At 36.6% G+C, this 26,013-nt stretch overlaps 1 protein-coding gene across 1 annotated transcript in view; it reads right to left on the bottom strand.

The window, feature by feature from the left end:
- Positions 1-8,224: 8,224 nt before the first annotated feature.
- The window catches only part of LOC131156315 (uncharacterized), a 35,235-nt gene continuing 17,446 nt past the window's right edge, over positions 8,225-26,013 (bottom strand). The window contains exons 6-10 of the mRNA XM_058109904.1: positions 21,596-21,742; positions 21,381-21,505; positions 20,771-20,975; positions 9,756-10,009; positions 8,225-8,841 (exon numbers count right to left, since the gene is read on the bottom strand). Coding sequence (XP_057965887.1) covers positions 8,673-8,841; positions 9,756-10,009; positions 20,771-20,975; positions 21,381-21,505; positions 21,596-21,742 — 900 coding nt within the window. The 3' untranslated portion in view covers positions 8,225-8,672. The remainder of the gene's footprint in view (positions 8,842-9,755; positions 10,010-20,770; positions 20,976-21,380; positions 21,506-21,595; positions 21,743-26,013) is intronic.

Below are 26,013 nucleotides of genomic sequence, written 5' to 3' on the forward strand. Positions count from 1 at the left end.
GATTGGACCGAAATGCACACATGGTGCACTTTTCGGTCGACCAGCACAGTCAGTTCATTTTGGCCTAGTCGACCGAAACCAAGCCTGGGTCAATAGTTGACCAAGGCCCTGGTCGACCGAACCAGGTAGTTCAAAAGGCCCTGGTCGACCGAAACCACCTGGGGTCAAAAGTTTGACCATCTGGTCGACCGACCCTTTTTGTACTCCAACTACCTAGTCGGCCGGAGGGTCCTCGGGAGAAATCCCAGCGATCTAGTCGACCAAACCAGGTAGTTCAAAATGTTCTGGTCGACCGAATCTCAAAAAATTAAGAAATCGCCCTCTCCTGGTCGACCAAGCCCTTCAGTTCAAAAGTCCCCTAGTCGACCGAAGCATATGAGACTTGGTTGACCGAACTTGTTCTGGTCAACTGAACCTCTCGGGTTGCCCTGATTTTTTACCACAGTTAATATTTTTTAAACAGGGTTAAAATTCTTTAAACATCATTAAACTTTTCTAATAATACCCAATAGGCCCCCAACGGTAATATTTTCTCCCATGTCTATATATATAAGTTCATTTGAGAAAATTAAGGGTGATTAGCCACTTTGATTAGGGAAGAATTCTCTAAAAAATAATAACCCTATACTACTCATTTTCTCACTCAAATCACTCATACTTGCCTTCTATTATTGCCTATATCATTTGTAAGTTGATTGAGTGTTTTGCTTAAATAGGTTTGCTCTCCTTGTGCTACTTGTTTGATACAATTTTTTGAGAGCCAAACCTAAGGATTCTTAAAGGGTTTTTGCTAATAAGCCTATCCTAAGAAGACTTTGTTTGATCTTCTAAGCTTGCACCTTCATTGCAAGATCTTGAGAAGATTGTATTTGTTTTTGGTTGCAAAAATTTTTCAAACACTTCCAAATATCTATTGTGCTTTTATCTTGCAAAATATTTAAAGATATATTTGTTTGTGTGATTGTGATCTTTGTTGCCATATTCTTTCACTCATATATTATTCGCTGAATACAAAGATTACACATCTTTTGCAAACCAAGCATATACATCATTTAATACTTACATGCTTGAGATATCTTGCTTATTGATATGCTTGAGACTTCACATCTTTGTGTGAACTTATTTGCTAAATATCTTGTGATACAAAGATTGCTTGTTTGTCACTCTCACGTACGCATTATACTGATAGAAAATACTTTTGAGAGTTGAACCATTTAGACCACATTGAGCTTACATATTGAATCATATTTGTGGTGTATGCTATTGCACGCATTTGGGTACATATCTGCTTTACACGAAAGCACAATCACTGTACCATTTGATTGTATTTCAAATACTGTTGTATTTGCAAGCACGGGCCTGAAGAGGGAGACTAGCCCTGGAATAGTCCCGGATTGGCTTAGACCCAGTTAGGAAAGCTAGGTGCGTCGTCCTATTAAGGCGTGTAGGTTGAGGTCAGCCCCACTAATTGACCTAGTTAAGGTTTAGGTCAGCCCTGTGTTAATTTGACTTGGTTGTAAACAATGCCGCTCCACCCTTAAGTGAGCTACTAGTGGAATCCTCTAACTTGCGAGTTAAAGGCAGGGACGTAGGCACAGTTGGCCGAACTCCAATAACATATCGTGTGTTCATTTACATTTCTGCATTTTATATTCACCGCACGTATATGTTATTGTGTGAATGATGCGTTTGATTTAATTTCCACATCACCTTTATCTATGCATTAGAAAATTGCGCAGACAAGACCCTAGGTTGTGTATATACTGTTGTTGAATAGATTAACCTAGGTGAAAAAGTTTTAAATTCCAATTCACCCCCCCCCCTCTTGGGTATGCACCAATTCTAACAAAAACATCAGTATTTCTTAGTCTACATCATTTTCTATAACTGCCAGGAAGTCAAAAACTCAATAAAAGACCTTACCCTAAATTTGGGATGAAATCCAACTTCATTTCCTAGACAATCCGCTCCAGCAAACTTGTAAAGAATTCCACCAGGAGCGCCATGGTAGCTTCGGATCATCGATCCGGCGATCGGTGGGGCCGAAAATGAAGAAAGAAGGGAGAGAGAGAGAGAGAGAGAGAGAGAGAGAGAGAGAAGAGAGAGAGAGCGGCGAGAAAAATGATAAAAATCCTGGTTTTCCCATTTTTATACTGCCGGATTCGTCAACGAGACACGTCACTTCGTCGACAAATCCTTCATTAAATTCGTCGACGAATCCTTCATTAAATTCGTCGACGAAGCCCTGTATTCGTCGACGAAGCCCTGTATTCGTCGATGAAATTTAGGCTGCCTCAGAACCCCTCTTGGTACTTTCTCATCGACGAAGCCCTGTATTCATTGACAAAATCCTTAAAGCCTTCGTCGACGAAACCCTGTGTTCGTCAATGAAGCTTGGCAATTTCCCACAACTATGATTATTTAATATTATCTCCAAAATGCAATGTCGTCGATGAAGTCTACGGCCTCCTTCTGTTTCTGTATCTATTTTCTCTCCCTCTTATTATTAAAATGTTATTATTCTTCAGGTCACTACAGGTCACCTGGTCTAGAGTTCGATTTACCGAACTCATGTGTTCGGTCGCCCGAGGCTATTTTGAACGTATAAGTTCGGGCTGTCGAGTTGTTAGGAAAGGTAAGATCAGTGGTTCTGTCACCCGTGGATGCTACTATCAAAATGGTTCAGTTGCTCAAAACCAAGTCAACCTTCTGACTGGTCAAGGGTTTGGTCGCCCAAAGTGTTTTTAACACTAAGGGTTGGGTCACCTGAATCCTCACAACTTTTGCCTATAAGTTCAGTTTTTCTCTAGTTAAATCCCCCTGATAATATAAGTGATTTTGGGGACTATCTTATATGTTTGTGCAAGGACATAGGGTATTTTCAGGTATGCCCAAAAACCTGGCATCGGGCCCTAAAGTCATCTAATTAACCTACGGTCTGTCTATGACATTACTGAGCTTACAGATCCTACATGCATGATATGCAGTGATTATTACAGACCCATTTGAAATGAAATTATTACAGACCCAAAATATACTAAAACAAATAATAAATATGTCGGGGTATTCATATTTCTTCAAGTTACTGCATGCCATCAATATGATCCAGCTAGTATGATCCTGCATACAAACTTGAAGCTCATCAAATACCTGAGCATTTGTCATTATCAAAACCAGGTATGACCTATGAGGTCAACAAAAGTGAATTGATGAAAGGTTCGACCAAGTGCTTGACCAAGTAATCCCAAAGGGCAACTAGGTCAAGATACTCAAGCTGACTAAGTGTGATATACTGACAGTCTTAACCAACAGCTCAGCCAGGGAGACCATAAGGGCAACCAAGTCGAGATCCTGAACTTTCTTGTAGACCAAGATCCTACAAGTCTCGACCAACAAGACTCAAGGGTGCAACTAGGTTAAGAAGATCTGAATATGAATTCTTGATTTCCCTGGAGACTCGACCAGGGCACGACCAGGAAAAAACAGGGGTGTGTCCTGGTCGACAGACATGAACTAGTTCTTGATATTTTTTCAAAACATTCCTATTGTGAATTTCAAACTTTGTAAACCCTTTTGGGTATAAATAATAGCTTCGTCTATGTTCTTAGGGTTCCTCTTTAACCTCTCTTAGGTTAGTGACAAGCCTAGGAAGCCATTAAAAGCCACTTAAAGTAGGATTTTCCCATTTTTCATTTCAATTCCTCTACTAGTTCGTGCAAGGATTCTTTAAAGGCATATGACAACTTGTGAGTTCATTGTGCTATCGCGTAGATAGATGGTCTTCCAATTGTATTCCCGGTTGTTAATGACAACGTTCGAGTTGTAATTGAATTATTTTTTCATGCTTTTTTTTACTGCTTTCCTTTACTTGCTTTTCTTTGCATGCTTTCTTTACATGCTTTCATTTCAATACCATGCAAATATACACTTTGTGTGTGATGATACCCTAGGGTAAAGGATAGCCTAGTTTGGGATTCAGTCACCTATACGGATTAGGCTACAATTCATGTATGTGGTGATCTCGTAATCATTGTGATATAGAGCATACCCTTGTTCCCGATCGTGCTCTGGGTGATTGGTGCACCTTCGCTACTCTATGTCATCGAATGGTTCACTTAGTCGTTAGCCTAAGACGAATAGCTAATTGGATATAGTTAGCCCGAACGATAGTCTAGCATGATTTATACCCCGAGACCTACTTTCTAGGAGTAGTGTTATAATATAGATTTACTACTATCAGTAGTTTTTAGAAAAAAAAAAACTTGAAAAATCTCACCTTCTTTCTTTTAACATAAAGTATAGTAAACTAGGCTGGAGGTGGTTAACGATTATGCACTAGTCTCTAAGGATCGACACCCGACTTACTCACTGTTCTACTAAACTTGGGAGTAGTTAGGTTTATAAATTTTATTTTTGGTAGTTAAGTACCCAAGCCTTGGTGAGCCAACCAAATTTTTGCACCATTGCCGAGGACTATGTTACATTTGTAAGCCAATTTCTAGTTTAGAGTATTATACTTTGTTTTCTTTTAATTTTTATTTTTGTTTTATATTCTGAAGTCTTGATTGTGTGCTACATGTGTATATGCTTGTTTTGCACTCTTTGGATCCTGAGTTAGTGCCTATAGACCCTAAGATTGAGAGATCCCGTAAGGAAATCTACTGTTAGCCAAGTCGTCCGAACCTAAAGTCATGGTTGAAGATAATATGGTTCTTGCCATTCAAATTTCAGAACCTTGGGCTCCCCACCAGCTTGTGGTCGAGGAGCAACTTTTTAAGAACTCATGTTGCATGGTGGCCCAAGTGGTCACCAAGTTTCGCTGGGAAGACTAACCAACTGAGGAAGGTCATCACCAGTTTCTCACAATTGGATAAGGAACTGTTTTTTGAGACATGGGAACGCTTTAGGGACCTATTGCACAAATGCCCACAACACCCCACAACACCAAGTCCCTAAGTGGCAATTGGTTCATACCTTTTATGAAGGATTAGCTTAGTGAGATAGGTCCATGGTAGATGCATCTTGTGGAGGTAATTTCCTCAACAAGCACGAGAATGAGGTTTGGCTCTCTTTAAGAACATAGCTGAGAATTTTCAACTGCATGTTATTGCCATTCATAGACCATCAGAACCCTCCTCTTCCAAACCTAATGGAGTCTATGAGTTAGCTGTGGGCCATGACCTTGCACCCACATTGCACACCATAGTGAAAAAGTTAAATCAAATCTTGTCCTTAAGATAGCAACCGCAACATGTGGCGTGTGCAGAGGTGTGTGCCATTTGTTATTATCCTTCAAAGACATGTTATAATTGCCGCCATGCACCTCCCCCACCTGAGTTTGTGCAGGAGGAAAAGTTAACGCTACCCATAATTGGTACGATAGGCGGTCCAATAACCCCTATTCGAACACGTACAATCCTGGGTAGAACAAGCATCCTAACTTCTCCTAGAGGCCACAAGCTCCGAATTTTCAATCTCAAAAGCCTCAACAATCACTCACTACTCCACCTCCTTGCCCATACCAAAATGCCCAAAATCAAGGCATCACCTTCCTTAACTCCATTATCTTTAAGTAGGTATTTCCATTTCGAATTCAAAGTTCAACCAACATTATTTTTGTTCTTATTTTCTTTCCTCCATCTCCATACAAGCTATCATAGCCTCAAAATCGACAAGGGACTCATTCTCCTGAATTGAAGGTTCAACAACCATGGTGATGATTCAAGAAGCATTCTTAGTCGATTGATTTCATCAAGAATCAGGGAAGTCGCATGCTAGCAATAGTCATGCGCCAATAAAGAAGTCAAAATGGAACTAGGTGAAATAGAGTTAAATTTATTAGTTGATTTCTTCGTGTTCTCCATTCAATTTTTCATGTCATTATATTCTCACCTCATTTTCTTGCACAAATCAAAAGTAATGTAAAAAATTCATGTGGTTCATTGAACAATATCGGTTCAATGTGTCATCATTTAAAAAAAAAAAAATCTTGATTTATTATCTTTAAATATATTATACTTTTTGTAGATGTTTATCTATGCTTAATGAAAGAGCACAAATGAGATATCTACAATTATTTTATATTATTACTATGTTCTATTATTAGTTTGTATTTTCTTTGATTATGCGCATGACTTTACCCAAAATTGCCTCTACTGTTCATGTTATTACTATGCCTTCTTTTGGTGGATTTTTTATTCATTCTTCTAGAAAAAACAAAAGATTTGACATATATGAACCCACAGGCATCTCAGGAAAAACCATTAAAAGCCAAGATTCCCTTTCAGTTCTTTTTTTTTTTGTTCCCGGTATTTTTAGTCATTGATATCACAGGGATATCTAGATTCATTGTCATATCAAATCTTAACAGTTACAAACGCCTGGCTGGTCTCATGCGATGCTCCTCGCACAAAGGCAAACATGAAAATAAAAATCAGGAAGTGGCCAAGGCCCAGTTTGGCCCACATGCTTTCTTTTTTCTTCTATAATTGTACAATGATAGCAGATGAAAAGAGCTGGCCATAGTGAATGGAGAAGAAAAATCCTTCCTTGACGTTGAATTTATATTATATATATATATATTTAAACTTTTCTTTCTTATTGGGGTTGTGTTTGGATGGTGATGCCTAATCTAAACCTTTTCTTTTCTCATCATGTGCTCTTTCCATTCTGCCCTTCTTGTCAACCCTCCTCAGCTCCCTGCTGAAAACAATGCCGGCCCTTTGACTGCTCAAACTAGGGTTTTAAAATTTTGAAAAGGCGATTAACTTATCCAGAATATTAGGCGTAATAAAAGGTGATGATGATCAGCGTTTTGAGGCGGCACAACCTAAATTTAACCATCCCCAGAATCGTCCCAATTATAATTCTTCATCCTCGGTACAACCAAAAGATTAAAGTTGGGGGAGGCTGCTTTATAGAAAGGTGTGGACACAATGAGTTGATTAGTGTGTAATAAGAAGTTTCTTAGCAAAAGGGATTATCATGTAAAGAAGGTAGGGCACAAGAATTATCTTCTGAAATACACTTTTGCTTTAATGGTCTTTTGAAATACGCGTATCGTGATGTATCTGCCGGTGCCAGTCTTTCTTTTTCCTGCTTGCGTCTCCACTGCCTTTTCTCTGGAGGAAGGTCTTAGGGGAAGAGCATACAATCAGCGCAATATGAACAGATTTTCTTGGTAAAACCAAATTGCATTATGCTGCGGTTCATCGCTACTGCTGCTGCTGTGCAAGTGCAAATGATTGCTTCATGATTTTAGACGCATTGCAATAATCCTCTTTATCATTTACGTCTCTCCCATGCAAAGAAAAAAGCTGGTTTCCACTCTCAAAGAACCAAGCAGTGCCTTCCAGGGGCCTGTCTTGTTTATTTATTTATTTAATTTAAGAAAACGGTTGGTTAAACCCTAGCATGGCATTTTTAATGAACAGTCTGCGGTTGTGTTAGAACATGAATGGAACCTGGAATTTAGATACGTAAATTTTGAAGAAAACCAATAATTCACCCAAATCAATATATTTGAATCCAGTCTCATATTTGAAAGCTTCGCATTTAAAGTCTATTTTAAATGCATAATTTTAATAAATATAATATAAATTATACTAAATATTATCTGAATTCATACAAATTTGATTTCAATGTTTAGAACTGATGCTCTCAAATATAAAGCACGGCAAAATTGAAATTTTGGGAAAGTGTTTTGGGCTTTTCCATAATAATTGGGCAGGAGACTCCCCATCCACTTAATGACCCTTTTCTGACACTGACGCACGTAGAATTTAGATGCAATTATTTGGTCCTACTCGACTAAACGACGTTGTAACCACCAAAGGTCAATCACAAACAGAAACCCAAATGATTTATTAATATATATATATATATATATATATATATATATATATATATATATTACTGATGCAGCAATCAATTCAACTTTATCCAGCCGCACTAGAAACATTGAACTCGTAGCAAAGTAGTCTTGTGGAATAGAATGCTTCGATTCACCATTTGCTCAAGCATAAACCAAGGCAATGCATTAAGGAGCCGAAGGGGCACTTAACAGGGATGACAGCTCAAGATAGCCTGCCTCTCGTTCTGGGCAACTTTTGATTTTTGGCAAATCTTAAGATCCCCAGACCCAAGCCTGATCAGTTGATCAAATTCAGCCTGCGCTTCAATTGCTTTCAACAATGCCTGTTAAAAACCCCATAACAAATAAAGATGCATAGAGAACATTTGCCAACCTGCAGAACGCCGTTTCAGTGGCAGTAATAAACAACATACACGGACAAGTATTTACAAGCTAGCAGGATTGAAGAGTATTTATGCTTCAATGCAAGCTTAAAGCATATTTTTGTTCATGGGTCATCTAAGCACTACTCGAACTGGAATTTAAGTCCATTGGTTGTAGTCCAATTGGAGCCGAGCTTTTAACCTCGAAAACTGAGTTGAGATTTTCATATTTGCCAACTGATCATTCAAGAATGCCAGCGAGGTCCCAGACTAAAACGACGGCATCAGCCTGACCATGTAACACATCGTGTTCTCAAGAATAATTATTCCAAAAAAAATGCAGAAATGTTGTAACATAACAATCTAGAAAACAAAATTTTATCAGTTGCATCTCACTTCACCCACGGAGTTGGGAGTTAAAAAGTTTGTTTCACATCTCACTTCCACCACAGAGACTGTCTTATCCCTGTGTATATAAGTCCTAAAGACCTCCCTATGAGGTAAACTAGAAAGAATGAGATCGCATCTCTGAATTTTGCAAATACAACCCTAATCAATGGCATTGTAATGTCAGATAGCTCAAGGAAGAGGCTGAAGTAGTACCTCCTGCAACCAAAAGTAAAAACTAATAATCATAAACAAATATTACTACAAACATGTCAAAGAAAAAGATGGCTGGGAGGAATCAAGATAAGCTAGAAAGAGGAGTAAATTCTGTCTTGAAGGAAAAGAATGTTTTTTTCTAACCCAACTTAGCGGTTTTTAAACAACTAAAACGTAAAATCAATAACATCACCTTTTTGTTTAAACCTACTCCCAACTGAAAAGGTTAAAAACCAAAAGCCCAAACAAAGAAGTTTCCTGTAACTAGTTACTGGCTTCAATACTTCCTAGACATGATTAAACAATCTCAACCAGCAATTATCTAAATTAAACCAATCAGTGGGAAGACTCAGATTTTTCCTGCTGGATTTTCTCTAGTATCTTTTGAGATTCCTTCCAACCATCCAACGGGACATTCCACATATGAACGAACAGAACATTATACTTAAACAAAACATTAATGCTCTGTTTGATGAGTGCAACAGATTATGTAATTTCCAACTTCTATCTGATGCGATATTATCATTGGGTTGGAAAGTGAGTATAAATTTCAGGCAGAGGCGTGCAACTAGTAACTGTTCATTTTTTTCCATGTCATTGTTAAACTGGTTCCTGCACTCCAACTAACCATGAAAACACAAAATTTCACCTTTTTTCTTTATTTGAATTTCATTCTTATCAAATGGAGAATAAATAATTGCTTGTCTTCTTGCCATTTCATTACATTATCTGCTAGCTTGAATAGGATGCCGGGTAATATAACATCCTAATTTACATTCCAGCCATCCAGTTCAATCCCATTAGCATTGCAAATGACCATGGTACCATGTCAAAGGCATCCCCAATGACGTAACAAAATGATCCACCTAGCATTTGCCTACTAGTAAGGAAGTGTAAGGCAAATAGAAAGAACTCACCACCCATTCAAAGACCTCAATTCCCTAGTACGCTTCACAGGCATGGAAAAGTGCCTGATCACAATATAATGAAATGGAGGTGATGCTGATTGAGATTCTTTTTGGGTAAGCCTCTCCCACAAACTAAACTTAGGGGGATGGCTATGGCTTGTACCCTCAATCTGTTGGCTCTGAAATGTGCAAAGGTCAAACCGATCCTCATACATCGATACAACTGCATCAATGTTCTGGTGCAGCCACAGGTTCAATGCCACCTGTCAAGACAAGCACATCTTATTACACTGAAATTTATATCCACATTTTTTTGTGCTGGTTGGGGTGGACTAAGATTTCCAATATCCAATGCAACTGCATTTACTAAATATAAGATAAATTCCAAAAATTAACTTCTAGGAAATAAGCAATTTTCAAAATAATGTAGAATTCCTCCTTGCTCCAAAAATATAAAGTTTTCAATTAAAAAAAAAAAAGATAACATTCAGTAATTGTTTTTATTTCCCCTTTTTCTTCATCTTGTTGTAATTGCTGTGCTGAAGGAATGGATTAAGATGGTGAGAAGGGGCATACCCAAGTATTTAACAGGAAATATATCACCAACTAAAGCAAGATAATAAAAAAGCATCCATGTAATCAAGTGCAAGTAATTTGTGCTTCCAAGGACTTCATGCGGTATATGTAAATGTAAGAACTCTAAGCATAATCCTAGGATACATCCACTTAGGGCCCATTTATTTGTGGAAAATGTTTTCTGTTTTCCAATTTTTAACTTTCCAAAAAAATTATGAAAATTTTAACTTATTTTAAAATTTTTCAAGATTCGTATTAAAACGATAGAAAATAAAGAATTTGTTAAAATGTGCAAAAAAATTTTCATTTTTTAATCTAGATTTCAAAATATCACTAAATAGACAACTTATTTTCCAATTTTCCAAAATTTATATAAGATGATATTTAGAATCATGGATTTTGGGGCTTAAAGTTGGATTTGTATGGACTCAAAAGAAACTTTATACATAGTCCTCACAAATTAAAGTCCAAGATATGAATTCAATGCTCTCATACGCAAAGTAAGAGTTAGAAAACTCGAAAAATAATGAAAATATGTTTTCTAACTTTTCTATATAAATTTGAAAAATTGGAAAAAGAGTGGCATTTTTGTAATTATTTGAAAAATTAGAAATGAAAAATAAAACTATGTACACAAGCAAATAGTGCCAAAACAGTTTATTGTTGAGCATTCATGAATGAAAAATTAACTAATTTTTTTGCAATATTTTGAAAAATTAAAATGGAAAATGAAAACAGTATTCCACAACTGCAAAGGCCCTTAGCTTTTCCTTACAGTGATGACTTTTAGTCATTCAAATAAATAAATAAATAAATTGAGCTGTTTTCTTAACCCTTTTACGCCTAAAAACCATCATTTCAGTCTTTCCTCTTAAATTTTGAGCCTCCAAACCTAGTAATGCCAGACAGCATGGAATTGCCAAGAAAAAGAAAGAGAAGGCGTGAAATAGACAGAAGAGAGGGGAAACAGAAGAAAGAAGAAAGGACCTGCACATGGGAGAAAGGAGAAAAGAGAAGGAATTGAGATTCAAAGTTAAAACTGTATTCTACTGATACTCCTAGCATTAAAAGTAAAACAAATAATTACAAATAACCACAATGTACCTAAAATATTCAGAATAAGCTTAAATTAACTAAAATCCTACAATAGCTTGATTTACTGATTTAAACAAAATCCTTTCCATAGACCATATATGATGTATCACCTAAATTATCTACAAGTGATCGCCGAACTCCCCATGTTAGAGAAAAGTCAGAAAACTCAGCCTCGAGTTTTATAATGTCACGACAAGAGTGAGGATAATATATTTATGGGCCATTCAGCATGCAATTTCATATTATCCAGTATCGACCAACATGCAAATATCTCCAACAGATCATTGAAATTTAATTCAAGATTCTCGATCCCAATGACATCAATAAGCAGAGAATTGTCACAGTTTGGAAGATGAATCAAGGCCTGGAGCCTATGCAACAAAAGTTTATCAAAAGATACAACAATTTTATCTTCCAAAAAGCTCTTACGTTGAATAGAATTTCCAATTTTTACATTGAACTCATGGTTGCTCATTGAGCTCCTCTAGAACAGTAACAACACTTTGTTCCATTACTTTTACTTGCTTATCAAGGATGCAACATGTTATCTACTATCCACAGTCAATGGCCTTCATTTCCACATGAAATTCATGACAACAATAATTTCAGGTTCACCTACAGTTTCCTCTTTAAAGCGATCATGTGTAATCCATAGCAATAATTTATGTTTCGTCTTTTGTACACTGTTTTGAGATTTCAAGCTCATATTGCACAAAATAAGAACTCTTTCATCTCTCGAGATGTCTCATCACAAGTCAGGGAAAAAATCATATATCAACAAACTTCTCATTCTAAACTGGAGGGGGAAAAAAAGGGTTTGAATCTTAACTTGCAGTTTTTGGTAGTATTCCATCCCAACAACACATAGCCCAGAAGCTTATAAGACATAAATCTTATCCTTTTTATTTCTGATATCCCATTGTACTCAAAAGAGAGATCAAGATAAAACAGTGAACCTTTGAATTCTCTCTTGGAAAAATTACCATTGAAACAGGCAATATCCTCAACAAAGGCATAGAAGCCCATGTAAGATTTTCCAAATTCATATTTTACCAAATATTAAAATTCTGGCTTTTCACTTCCAATTTCTTCAGTTTCATAGCAGTAATTCTGAATTTCACATTAATACTGCAAAAAATTTCACAATAAAAAATAAAATTTAGAAGCTGGAAGTACTGAGTTTCTTCAGCTCAGCATAAAAAATCTTGTGAAGGAAAGCCAATGTCTTGCAGCCAGAAAGAATTTCTCACAGTTCTGGAAGATGTCAACATAGAAATGGAAAAAACCTTAAAAAATAAATATTTCTCCACCTGCATCACCAGCACATGGGGCACAAGTGCCACTAGCTATGGTCCTCCCAGCAATAAATATTACAGATGCAGATAAGAGGATGGTAAGCCTGTTGGTGGTGGCAATGTGTCAAGAGAACTTCAAAAAAGGTGGAAATCAAAGGGGTCGCGGCCAAGAAACCTTTAGCTGGCAAATGGGACCACTCATAGTTGAACTTGGGGAGGGCCCAACCGGCACTGTTTATTTTGGATATGGAGGTGTTGCAAAAATCTCCCAGCAATATGGTGTTTGAAAATGAGGGCAGTGAAGGTAATTTGCAGGTAATGAACAGCAGATATGATTGTCTGTGAGTCCTTTGTATGCCTTCCTAGGATTTCTCTGATCTATGGCAACAATAACAACCATGAAAGAGTTATAGTTGAAACGTTGTTGGATTAAAAAGGGGTGTGATACAATGTAAGTAATAGCAGTGGAAGATTGCGAAATTGAATTGACTTTGCCTGATACCAAAACGATGCCAGACAGCAGGGAATTCTGAGAGAGAGAGAGAGAGAGAGAGAGAGAGAGAGAGAGAGAAATAAGGCAGAAAGGACTTGTGAGTAAGAGAGGAGAGGAAAGGAGAGGGAATTCAGATTCAGAGTTAGAACTATATTCTACTTGTACACAAACAAAGTAAATATAGACCCAAGATTAAAAGTAAAACAAACAATTATAAAAATAACCAAAGAAAACAAACTATTCAACATAACCCTAAATTACCTAAATCACCTAAAATGTCTAGATTCACAGATTTAATACAACTAATTTTAAAATCTTGAAACAAAATTTGATAGCCTAAAACTATCAGCAAGCAATCCTCCATCACCTAGCAACCCAAAACCTAAAATAAAAGCTATCTAGAAAATTTGCAGCAGTTGGCTGTACTCGGAAGCATCTTTTTGTGTGATTTGCATTTCAAGTTCTACTTTTAAAAGCCTAACCCTGTCAAAAACATTTAACAAATGCTTTAATTTAAAGAATGAGGAAACATAAAAAGGGCAGCCCGGTGCACAAAGCTCCTGCATATGCGGGGTCCAGGGAAGGGGAAGAATGAGGAAACATGTTGACAGAAAATTTCTAATCGAAACATTTAAAGGGAACAACACAAACCAATATGTTCAAAATGAATCCTTGGCCATAATCCAACAGTTTACTACCTTCAGACCACAACTAAAATTTCTAATTGAAACATTTAAATCAAGTGCTTCAAGTGAGCTATGTGATCGTAGAATACCCTTAAAATTGAAAGGGAAATTTTATAGGACAATTCTAAGACCAGCTATGCTATACAAGGTCTTAAATTTCAATTTCAACTCAAATTTTGAAGCTCCAAAAGTACGGAAATTTCGACGGAAATTTCGATTTCGATGTCAATTTCGATTTCGATTTGAAGAAGTAACGGAATTCAGTAATAAAGCATGGAATTCTTTGTGAAGCTTTAGAAATGGTTAACAAGCATAATAATATAAGTTTTAGGACTAATATATTACAAATTAAATACATCTATGTTTTGTATGAGATGGAAAAGTTGTAAAATAGTACGTGCATCAAATATATTTAAGATAAGGTACATTAAACATATTTAGTTAATACAAATGAAATTCATAAATCATTTAAATATTATTTATTATACAAATAATGATAATTTAGACATGAATGGTTAAATAAAATCTTACTATAAGTTTATTTTTTAATATAATTTCAAAAGCACTTGTAATAATCTTTTGTTCCGACAAAATAAATAAAGATAGAATTTCACTTCACTCCTAAATTTCTCATTTGAATTCTAAGGAAATTTTATTGTATAGTTAAAATTTCGGCAAGTTTTGCTAAAATTTGAGATTGCGATAAATTTCAGATGATTCATTGAAATTTTGACAGATATTATGCAAGACGGAAATTGAATGCCATTTCGATTTCGAGGGTGACGGTAATCAGAAATTTCAACAGAAATTTTGACAATTTCGTGGAAATTTAAGACTATGATGCTATATGGATCGGAATGCTGTGCGATGAAGAAACATAATATCCAAAGAGTAAAAGTTGTCGAGATGAGAATGTTTAGATGGATGAGTGGTATAATATTGAAAGATAAATTAAGGAATGAACATATTTGTGGTAAGTTAGGTGTAACTCCTATAGAAGATAAGATAAGGGAGGGACGACTCAGATGGTATGGATACTCGTAACGTAGGCCTTATAATGCACCAGTGAGGAAGAGTGACTTAGTTACTGTGGGGGGCAGTAGAAGGGGTAGGGGTAGACCTAAAATAACTTGGGAGGAGATAGTGAGTAAGGATTTAATATTTTTGAATCTATCGAAGAAATGGTCTATGATCGCATAAATTGGTGGAAAAGGATTCATATAGCCGACCCCACTTAGTGGGACTAAGACTTGGTTTTGTTGTTGTTGTATATATATATATATATATATATATATATATATATATAAAGCTTATTCCCCTAAAAAACCCAAACCTGCGCACCACAAAGAGGCCACATAGTGAATCTTTTCCCAAATTAGCAGCCAATTCAACTTCTTCCCAAAAACATCCGTGCATTATGCTCCAACCATAACCCCCACAGCACTGCACAGATACCACAATTCTAGAACACAGTCCCATGCTCTCTACTTCCACACCCAGAAATAAATTAGCCAACAATTCCTCCACTAATACAGTACAAACCTAACTTTCTCCCAAAACACCAAATAACTTGCTCCAAATCCTCCAAGAAAAATTACAATGCAAAAGAAAATGAGATGCTATCTTAGAATTTTCACAAGAATAACGCAGCGGAACATATTTCAACCTATTACATTCATTCATACCAGAGTACTAAGTTTGTCATAATACAAAACATCAACCCAAGGTATCCAACATAATTCAAAATGACATCCCAGCTACAGTTCAGTACTCACAACAATACTTACAAAAACTAACAGAATACTACGCTCCAGAACCCTCTAGAACGCTAGGTCCGGCTACCTGAATGACCTGAAATAGATTTGTATGATTAGAGTGAGACACTTCTCTGTAACGGAGAATCGGGTTATATCAGTGTGGGCACATGAGTGTTATAAGAAACAAAGCATTTCGCATTTCCAGTATTTTCACAAACAATTCTAGTATATTTCACAATCATCGTTATAATCTGGCAAACCGGCATGTCATTATTGACCCACGGTATTGAACCGGCATTCCACAACCCTCAATGTTATCCGAAAAACTAGCATGTCATTATTGACCCCACGGAATTGAACCGGCCATAATCCGGCAAACAGGCATGTCATTATTGTCCCACGATATTGAACTAGCGTTCCATAACCCTCGATATTATCCGGGCAAACCGGCATGTCATTATTGACCCCACGGTATTGAACCGGCGTTTTTATAACCATAATCTGGCAAACCGGCATGTTATTATTGACCCCACGGTATTGAACCGGTACATATCTAGTGTTTTCACACTCTTCGGCATAAACAGGCAATTTACGACCATCGGTATTAACCCGGCATGTCTTACGACCCCACGGTATTAGTCCAGAATGTCTTGATCCCACGGAATCAAACCGGCATGTCATTATTGACCCCACGGTAATGAAGCCGGCAAGTCAATAACCATCATTCCTGAAAACAGTTTGGAACTCCAGTTCCTATATTTCATTTCAAACACATCACAACTCAATCATCACAAAATATCCTATCCTACCACACCTATTTGGATAATTAAACAATCATATGATAATTGATCCGGAAATACAGTTTAACATAAAATAAAGGTAGGGTCATCTCTATACTTTAGTTTTATTCAAATAAACGATTTCCCAAAAGAAACGGAGATGATACCCGAAACCCTAATTTTCCCAAAAACCGTACACCCAAAAAACTGGCAATCTCACCCGGTGAAATTTTCCAAAGAAATAACCAAAACATTCGTATAAGCATAACCTACAGTTCTACAGGATCAAATTTTAAAAATAACTGATACAAACAAATCCCCTTACCTGTTCCCTAATACCGAAACACGACTCCAAACGGCTCGAAACAGCCACACAGATTCCCAAATCCTAAAACCGAAAGACCATACATCAACATCACCCTATTTAGTACAAATCTACAAGTCACTAGGCTCATTTCGACCTTTACCTCAACTTCGGGGTAAAAACCCAGAAATCCTCAAATCGAGATTCTACTCTGCAGGACTTGTAGAGATTCACCCGCTGATCCACATAGTAACGTTGGATCGTTAATTCAGGCAACAAACCGCCCAAAATATTAGAGAGAGAGAGTGAATTCACGGTTTAGAGAGAGAGAGAGACAGAGAGAGAGTTATATAATAAAGATAACTTAGCCCTTAAGTAATCTAAAAATATCTCCTCCAATATTTGATTTTTTTTTTTTTTTTTTTTTGTTTGGATTACTACAACAAGGAAGAATCCTTGATAAGTTCACAAATTCTTTGAAGAACCAAAAGAAGAAACAAAACCTCACATTTTCTTGATTTCTATTCCATCATGTTCATTACAATAAGTGCATGTTATTTATAAAGCATGGCTGAAGAAAAGACAACAAAATAGGTAAGTAAATCAACTACTTTTTTCTGGAAAGTCAATCGGCCAATTAATTAGTTATCTGCAAAGTCAATCGGCTAACTACGTTGTCTGGAAAGTCAATCGGCCAATTAATTGATTCTTTGGAATTTACGCCCAATTAAGCAAGATCAGCTCCATCAATTAAGCATGATCAGCTCCGTCAAAAACTTGGACTAAATTTACTAAGCCTTCATATTTCTTTGGGCCAAGCTTGGAGGGGCCCGATTTTGAATAAGCCCAAATATCTTGAATCCGCCCATTAAGTGCTTCTTTTTTATCTTCTTGGATCTCACTCTAGTGATAGGCCCAACTGGAACATGCAATGGATCCTTTAATGGTGCTTATTAAAGTGTTTTGGAGTGATGTTGTACTCACTACTTGTTATTTGATCAACAGAATATCATCCTCTATTCTTAGTGGTAAAATTCCCAAGTCCATTCTCTTTCCTAATTAACCTTTATTTTCTCTTCCTCCTCGCATATTTGGGCGTGTGTCCTTTGTTCATCAACTAACTCCTGCGGTGGATAAGTTTGATCCTTGTGCTACAAAATGTGTCTTTCTGGGCTACTCATATACTCAAAAGGGATATCATTGCAATGGATCCTTTAATGGTGCTTATTAAAGTGTTTTGGAGTGATGTTGTACTTACTGCTTGTTATTTGATCAACAAAATGCCATCCTCTGTTCTTAGTGGTAAAATTCTCTAGTCCATTCTCTTTCCTAATTAACCTTTATTTTCTTTTCCTCCTTGCATATTTGGGTGTGTCCTTTGTTCATCAACTAACTCCTACGGCGGGTAAGTTTGATCCTTGTGCTACAAAATGTGTCTTTCTGGGCTACTCATATACTCAAAAGGGATATTATTGTTTTGCATCGTTTCTTTGTTTCTATCGATGTTACCTTCTTTGAGTCTACACCTTACTACACCCAGTCACTGAGCGCTTCTGAGCTCAAGGAGTCTGTTTCTTTGTCTAATCTTCCAAATTCTACATTGCTATCATTGCCTAACCAACCATCTGAGTCTCCATATAGTTTGGGTCCTTCTCATCACCTTGATTATCCTAATTTGCAGGTATATTCACAACGGCGACTCTAAGGAAGAGAGTCCCCTCTAGCTTCTACTACCACGCCTTTAGTTTCCTCATCAGATGATCATACTTCCCATGATGTTGATCCTCCCATTGCTATTCAGAAACGTAAATGCACATGTACTCAACACCCCATTTCCAACTATTTTTCTTATGACTCCTTATCACCCTTCTATTATTGTTGTCACTGCTCCATCATCTACTAACCTTCCAAAATTTGTTTCGAAAGCCTTAGCCCATTCAGGGTGGAAGGAAGCTATGGTTGAATAGATGAATGCTTGACATGGCAATGGTACTTGGACTTGGTACCTCTTCCTCCTGACAAGTCTGTGGTTGGTTGTCGCTGGGTTTACACTATGAAAGTCAACCCTGATGGTTCTGTAGGTAAAGGCTTGTCTTGTTGCTAAGGGGTACACTTAGATGTATGGCCTAAATTATTCTGATACTTTTTCTCTGGTTGCCAAATTTACATCAATACGTCCGTCCATCTCCTTGGCTACTACTTGTCACTGGCCTTTGCATCAATTAGATGTAAAAAATGTCTTCTTGCATGATGACCTTGACAAGGAGGTTTATATGGAGTAACCACCTAGGTTTGTTGCTTAGGGGGAGTCAAGCTTAGTGTGTCGGCTCAAGAAGGCTTTATATGGTTTAAAACAGTCTCCCAGAGCATGGTTTTCGTTTCAATGTTGTAGTACTTGAATTTGGCCTTTGAAGATGTGCTGTGGATCATTCCGTGTTTTATTGTCATACTTCATCAAGTAGCATCCTTCTTGTTATTTATGTGGATGATATTGTTATTACTGATGATGATGATAAAGGTATTCAGAGTCTCAAGCTTTTTCTACAAACTAAGTTTCAGACCAAAGATTTGGGACTGTTGAAATACTTCTTGGGTATAGAAGTATTGAGATCTCGTATCGGAACTGTTGTGTCACAAAGAAAGTACGTTCTTGATCTGTTAGATGAAACTAGCTTGTTGGGATCTAAACCAATTGATACACCCATGGATCCTAACAGCAAATTAATGTTGGATATGGGTGATTTGCTACCTAAACTAGGACAATACCGGAGAGTTGTTGGAAAGTTGAATTATCTCACAATTACTCAGTTGGATATATCTTTTGCAACAAGTGTTGTGAGTCAATTTCTAGATTCTCCGAGGACAAGTCATTGGGACGCAATAATTCGCATCTTGAGATATCTCAAAGATGCACCTAGGAGAGATCTTTTATATCATGATTAGGGTCACACTTATATCCTTGGATATACAAATGCAGATTGGGCTGGATCACCTTCCGATCAGAGATCCACCACTGGGTACTGGATCTTGGTTGGTGGTAATTTGGTTTCTTGGAAAAGTAAGAAACAAATTGTGGTGGCAAGGTCTGTATTGAATCTGAATATAGAGTTATGGTTCACACTGCCTGTGAACTTGTCTGGTTGAAGAACATGTTGAAAGAATTGGGTTTTCCGCATTCTCAGCCTATGAAGTTGATGTGTGATAATCAAGCTGCTCTTCATATTGCCTCCAACACAGTTTTTCATGAGCAGACGAAGCACATTGAATTTGATTGCCACTTTGTTCAGGAGAAACTTGTGCAGAAGCTCATTACAACCGCTTATGTGAAGTCGGACATGCAGCTTGCTGATTTGTTTACCAAAGCATTGGGGCTCATGTTAGATTCATTTGTAACAAGCTAGGAGCTTATGACATTTATGCTCCAGCTTGAGAGGGAGTGTTAAGAGGTTATATATGTCTTTTAGTATTATTATTATTATTATGTTAGTATGTTAACTAGTGAGAGTTAGTAAGGGTATTATTGTCATTCGAATGTATTTAAATTTGTATTATAAATAGAGGGAGAGACCTATCTTCAAGTTAGGTCATTCATTTTTAATCAAATTTTAACATCCTCCTTTCAGCACTTCACAAGAATAAAGATGTAATGTTAGGCAACCCTGCTCCAAAACAAATGGAGAGACACCAATCAAACAAATTTTGCTTCCAAAGTTATTGTTGCCAACAAGAAAAACACCCGGGTAGAATCAAACAATCTTGACCATTGAAGAAGCTCAAAGACAAAGAACAAACATAAGAAAAACTTTCAAAAAGAAAAAGGAAAGAAAAAAGAAATCATTTGCAGTTTCTATTGGCCAAACTCAAAAGCAAGAGCATTTAATTTTTGGGTTCATGTTCATCTTTGAGCTAGGATACATGCAAGCACATGCAAACATAGAGAGCATCAACAGGGAAAAAAAAAACCAGCCAACACGGGAATTTAACGAACAGTTCCAACACCAATGCTACCACCATAGAATACTATAGAAAACAATTGTACCTCATTACGTAATCTCTGAAGTGCTCGTGTTGATAAAGTACACAAAATCAGACTCTGGCTATTCATTTCATTTGGCATGTTCCCATCAACAGAAATAAGCTCTAAATAAATGCTCGCAATTCCATCTGCTAAGGTAATCAATAAATCCTCTAATATGGCAACCCCATGCACAACGAACAAGCTATTGTCATAACAGCAATCCTTCCTGCTGGAACATGGATAAAGGTAGGTAAGGTATCTCATCAAATTTTCTAACTGTAGAATGCAGAAAAGCATGTCATCAAATTTCCTCATACAAATATCAATATAAATGTAAATAATATTTATTATTGTCTTCCCCACAAGCAAACAAAGTGAAACGATAACCATTCAAAATGTTTTTGTACAATGGCCTGAAATAATGTATTTATGAAAAGCACCACTGCTGTCCGCATAGACATGCTTTTTCATACTTTATGAACTGCTTGATTGATTTCAATGAATTAGAGTAAAACTAAGATGAGAAAATTGTACACAACCACAGTTGCAAATCAATCAGAGCATGGGCAAATAATTAATTGGTTTCTTCCATTCAAAACCAAGAAAACTAACAATCATATACGATTTTTACCTAAGAGAACTGAATCTGAGAAAGCACAGTAGTTCTGCATAAAGATCCTTCTTGCCTGACTTTTGAATGTTCTGTAATATGGTCTCATCAATTTTTAGCTTCTTAAACATTGAACCCAAAAGTTCCTGACAAGACAAATAAAGTGGGAAATTTCAATTTCAACATGGTAATATCGGCAATATCTACAAGGCAACACAATAATTCTTGCAAAATACCTTGACATGATGGCTGTCTTTTAAACTAAACTCCTTCTCTAGCCAATCAATGCATGCATGCCAAAAAGAACTTTGAATAACTTTAAATGAAACTTTCAACCAGCTATCCACACTAACAGCATCCAAGTCTCCAGAGATATTATTCACCTGCAAACCAGAGATGAAATATTAAATTAATGTTATAATAATCTTTGCATTTATTGAACTATAAATTCCTAATTCTTACATGTCAAAAAGCTAGACAGCAAGATTTATTTTGCAAAGAAATCACATTATGGTTATGGTACAAACTAGAATAGACAAAGCGATTTTTTTTTTGGCTGGCTGGAAACCAAGTTCACAAACTGGACCTGTAAACCCTAGTATTTTGGTTTAGGCCCATATAATTGGCAGTGATTGAAACACCAAACTCACATCATGGATGGATTGTCCATCTGTTTGCCAGAGGGCCAGAACCTGGGGCTGTTAGTGATAGGCAGTGTGATACCATGTTAACCATTTCAAGTTAACATATATTTTTCCTACCCAGAAAGGACCATGTTAGTTGAAAACAGTTTAAACCTTGACGGGTAAACAGCTGATGGGGATGATAAGGTTCAAATCTTGCTTAAATATTGATGCAGGGGCAGCATCAAGGTTCTGCAGCCATGGAGAAATTAGAAGAGGAGCAAGGGGAAGAGAGGAGAGAGGAGATACACGGAACTCGCATTCACTTCAATTCAAATTCATCAACAACTTCCTAAATCATGACTTTCACATACTATTTAAAAGAAAGCCTCTAAACATGAAATTACACACACACCCCTAAAACTAAAGTGCATTACAAACATGTCCCTAGAATACACAATTACTACAAACAGGCCCCCAACATAAATAATCCTAATACAAGAAACTACACACATATACTCAAACAACTAAATAACTAAGCATATTTGGGTTTTGGACCCAATAAACCATTCACCCTATTCTTTGACACAGACCTCCTAATTGGGTCGAAATGATCCATCCAAATAGCTGCTTCTCGTCATACATCAAATATATGGTGAGGTGAGAACCCACCACTATCATCCCATCACCTCATTTAAATTCTGTCAGTTCTAGGAAATCATCATAGATAATGTGCCCCACAAGACCAAAACACAAACAACATTTGAACCTGTTTACTGCTTTATTACTTAATAGTATGCAGAAGTTGGAAACAGCCAAGTCTAGCAAAGCACTAAACAGTTTAAACAAGCCCAGAAGTCTGCAGAAATAACGTAGTTTACTGCATTAGGAGAAATGCTTTACCTATGTTTCTCCCTTTTTAGAGGGCAAAAAAAACATTAACTTACACCCTTGTCACCATTTTTAATCATCTTTCCAAGCTTTTATCACTAAAAATACTTGTGCATCATATTCTCACCTTCTCTTCAGCATCTTGCAATCTAATGATAGATCTAAATCCTAGATTGTTCTTATAGGGGGATGCTAATATGCTATACAAATGCAAAAATTCATTCAGCATAAAACAAGTGAGTGTTATGACATTTTGGAAATGAAAATTCGGAAGTCCGATAACCAATGTTTCCTTAAGTTAGACAATCATAAGAAATGTTTTGAAAATTGTACCAATAAGCAAACCAGACACCCAACGATATTTTGGGTAGATAAGTCCAGCCAGTCCGGGTCAAGACCCACCCTAGGCGTGATAACATAATTATATTATAATTTCAAACAAATTTAAAATTTATGGAAAAAAGAAAAAAATTAAAAATACCTATTTAGATAATTATAACATTACAAAATGTTTATTATATGCAGTTGTCATGTAAATTAAATGACTTAAAACATCTTAAAATAAAATAAAGCTCAATGTTATTAAATTTACATAGCTCATCAAACATAATGTTAAAAAAAAAAAAACGTGAATTAAACTTTCAAAGTTCAAACTTCATAAATAAAAGTTATAAAGTTGAATGTTAGTCCTCTCTAAATTGTAAAATTCTAAATTGACTATAAAAATCAAGTTAATACTAATTAGTTGACCCTGGTTCAGGCTTGTTCGTCCACTTTAGTAGGTTTCCCAATTCCCAGTTTTAAAGTCATTCTGCTGTCAAATATGCCATTCAACCTGGCCAAAAAAGTGCCCATCACCCAATACAGTGGGGGTCTTCACAAAACCACCCAACCCGACCCATCCAAATCTCCACATAGAATGGTTTTGAAAGTATTTGGGTTGGATTGTTGATTGTAATTCCATATAAACTGACATGTGGATTGGGTGACAGGTTCAGTGTGCAAGCCACCCAAACTGAATACAATGCTGAAGGCTGCATATTTGGGTTGCAGCTTGCAGGCTAAGGTTCCTTAAAGAAATTCTTTTTAGTTCAATTTCAATATTTATAGCCATTAGAGACTTAACAATTGATTTTGTCTACTTGCTTTCAAGTTGGATAAGCTTGAATTACAGATGGTCAGGTTTGTACCCCTGGCAGCATTAGCTAAAGTTAAATTTCACTTTTTATTTCCTATTGATGTTTTGCAAAATTTCAATTTCACTTATACTCTTCCATATTATTTGTTCCTTCAAAAATGAAAAAGTAAACCACCAAATCCACTTGAATATCAAACTAATTCAAACCACATGTAATGCAGTTAAACTTCGGCTTTGAGTTTTTTTCTCAAATCAACCTAGTTGATTTGGTTGAAAATTTAAGCCCAACCTAACCTAACAACGAACGGCCCTCCGTTTCAGGCTGATTTTCAAAACACTGATCAATGAAATCATAAACACATGGTTTTAGAACCTGGACGGGATGCAGCAGAGCTGGACCAGAACCAACAGCATTTCATACTATGAAACTGGAAATGAAGTAGACCAGGATCCACCAGGCCGAAACCAAGAAATCAACCCAAATCAATAGTAAACCAGATGGGTTGACCAGCAACATATACAGAATAATATTTATGAATTCAAGTGGAGGAGATTGAACCTTGTACCTCTTGGAAGGGGAACTCGCAGCTTAACAGCACATCTAATTATGTTATGCACAGTATATCTGGAAAAAATATACATAAATGCATGCTAAAGTGGATATATATACATGCATATATACACACACACACAGGTTAATTGAATCAAATATTTTATCACTATATTTAAATATTTAATAAAAATTATTATAATAATAATTTTCAAAAATGACTTAAGAATAGGAAAAATAAAACAAAAATTGTTTAGGATTTTGCTGTTAATTGTTTTTATTTTTGATTGACTATTATGATTTATAAAGAGTATCTTTGTAATTTATAAGTTATATACAAATAAATACAAACACAAGCACTCACTGATGGAGGATCGCGTGCGGACTTAAATTAGCAAATTTAGATGTTTTAGAAATTTAGTTAATTTAGGGTTATTTTAGGTAATTTGGGATTATTTTGCAATTGTTTGTTTCAGTTGTATTGTTGGGCATATAAGTACTTTGTTTGTATTGTGTAGTGATCAATTACCATTTTGATTTCAGATTTCCAGACCAGTTTTCCCTCTCTCGTGCAACCTCTCCCTCTCCTCTCTTTCTTCCTTCTTCCTCCCTTCTCTTCTCCTGCTTTGTTCCCAATCTCTCTCAGTTCTCTTCCCCTGTGCTGTTTTCTGATGGAACTTTCTCTTCTCTATTCCAGTCCACTTTCTGTACTGTCCCACAGCCTCTTCTCTTCTCTCTTCTTTGCCTCCCCTACTTCTCCTTCGTTCTCGAGCCCTGCCTTTCTTTTCTCTCTCCCATAATTCCTTCTCTCTTCTCTACTTCTGATTTCAATATCCGTCCTACAACAATTTGGTGTGAGAGCAAACCATGATCACTGCACAGAGCACTGTTCATTATCTGCAACTTTCCAAGAAAAACATATTCATGCCCCTCAATGTTGCACAAACTTTTCAAGGCATAATTTCATGATACCTCCTTCACCATCAGTAATAGGACCCCCACAATGAGGGGTGTGGCCCCATCGCCACCTGAAACCTTTAAAATCCCACATCTGCCAGTGCTTTCTTGACGCATTACCACCACCATTCAACTAGTCACCTCTCAATCTACTACCAACCAGAAATCCATCGCCGGAGGAGCCCTGCCAGACGCCTCACGCACTGGCAGCATGCATGTGGAACAATTCCCAATTCTCTGCAGCTTCCAAAATTGTGTGAAATTGAGTTTAGCCATGATATTTTGGTTTTGCTGGTGATATTTTGAATTGGCTTTGAGATATTTAACCTTTAGGACACCACCTATACTATAGGATCTTGGACTGTCAATGCAAATTTCAGTGTGTTGGATTTTTTCCAGCATTCAGATTGAAGCTCAACAACAGTTTTTTGAGATTTACTGTAACAAATTAGTTTTCCTTTTGCAAAATTTTGAAGTTGATCCAAAGAAATCCAA

This window comes from Malania oleifera, chromosome 5, assembly GCF_029873635.1.
Source record: "Malania oleifera isolate guangnan ecotype guangnan chromosome 5, ASM2987363v1, whole genome shotgun sequence".
Taxonomy (NCBI): Eukaryota; Viridiplantae; Streptophyta; class Magnoliopsida; order Santalales; family Ximeniaceae; genus Malania; species Malania oleifera.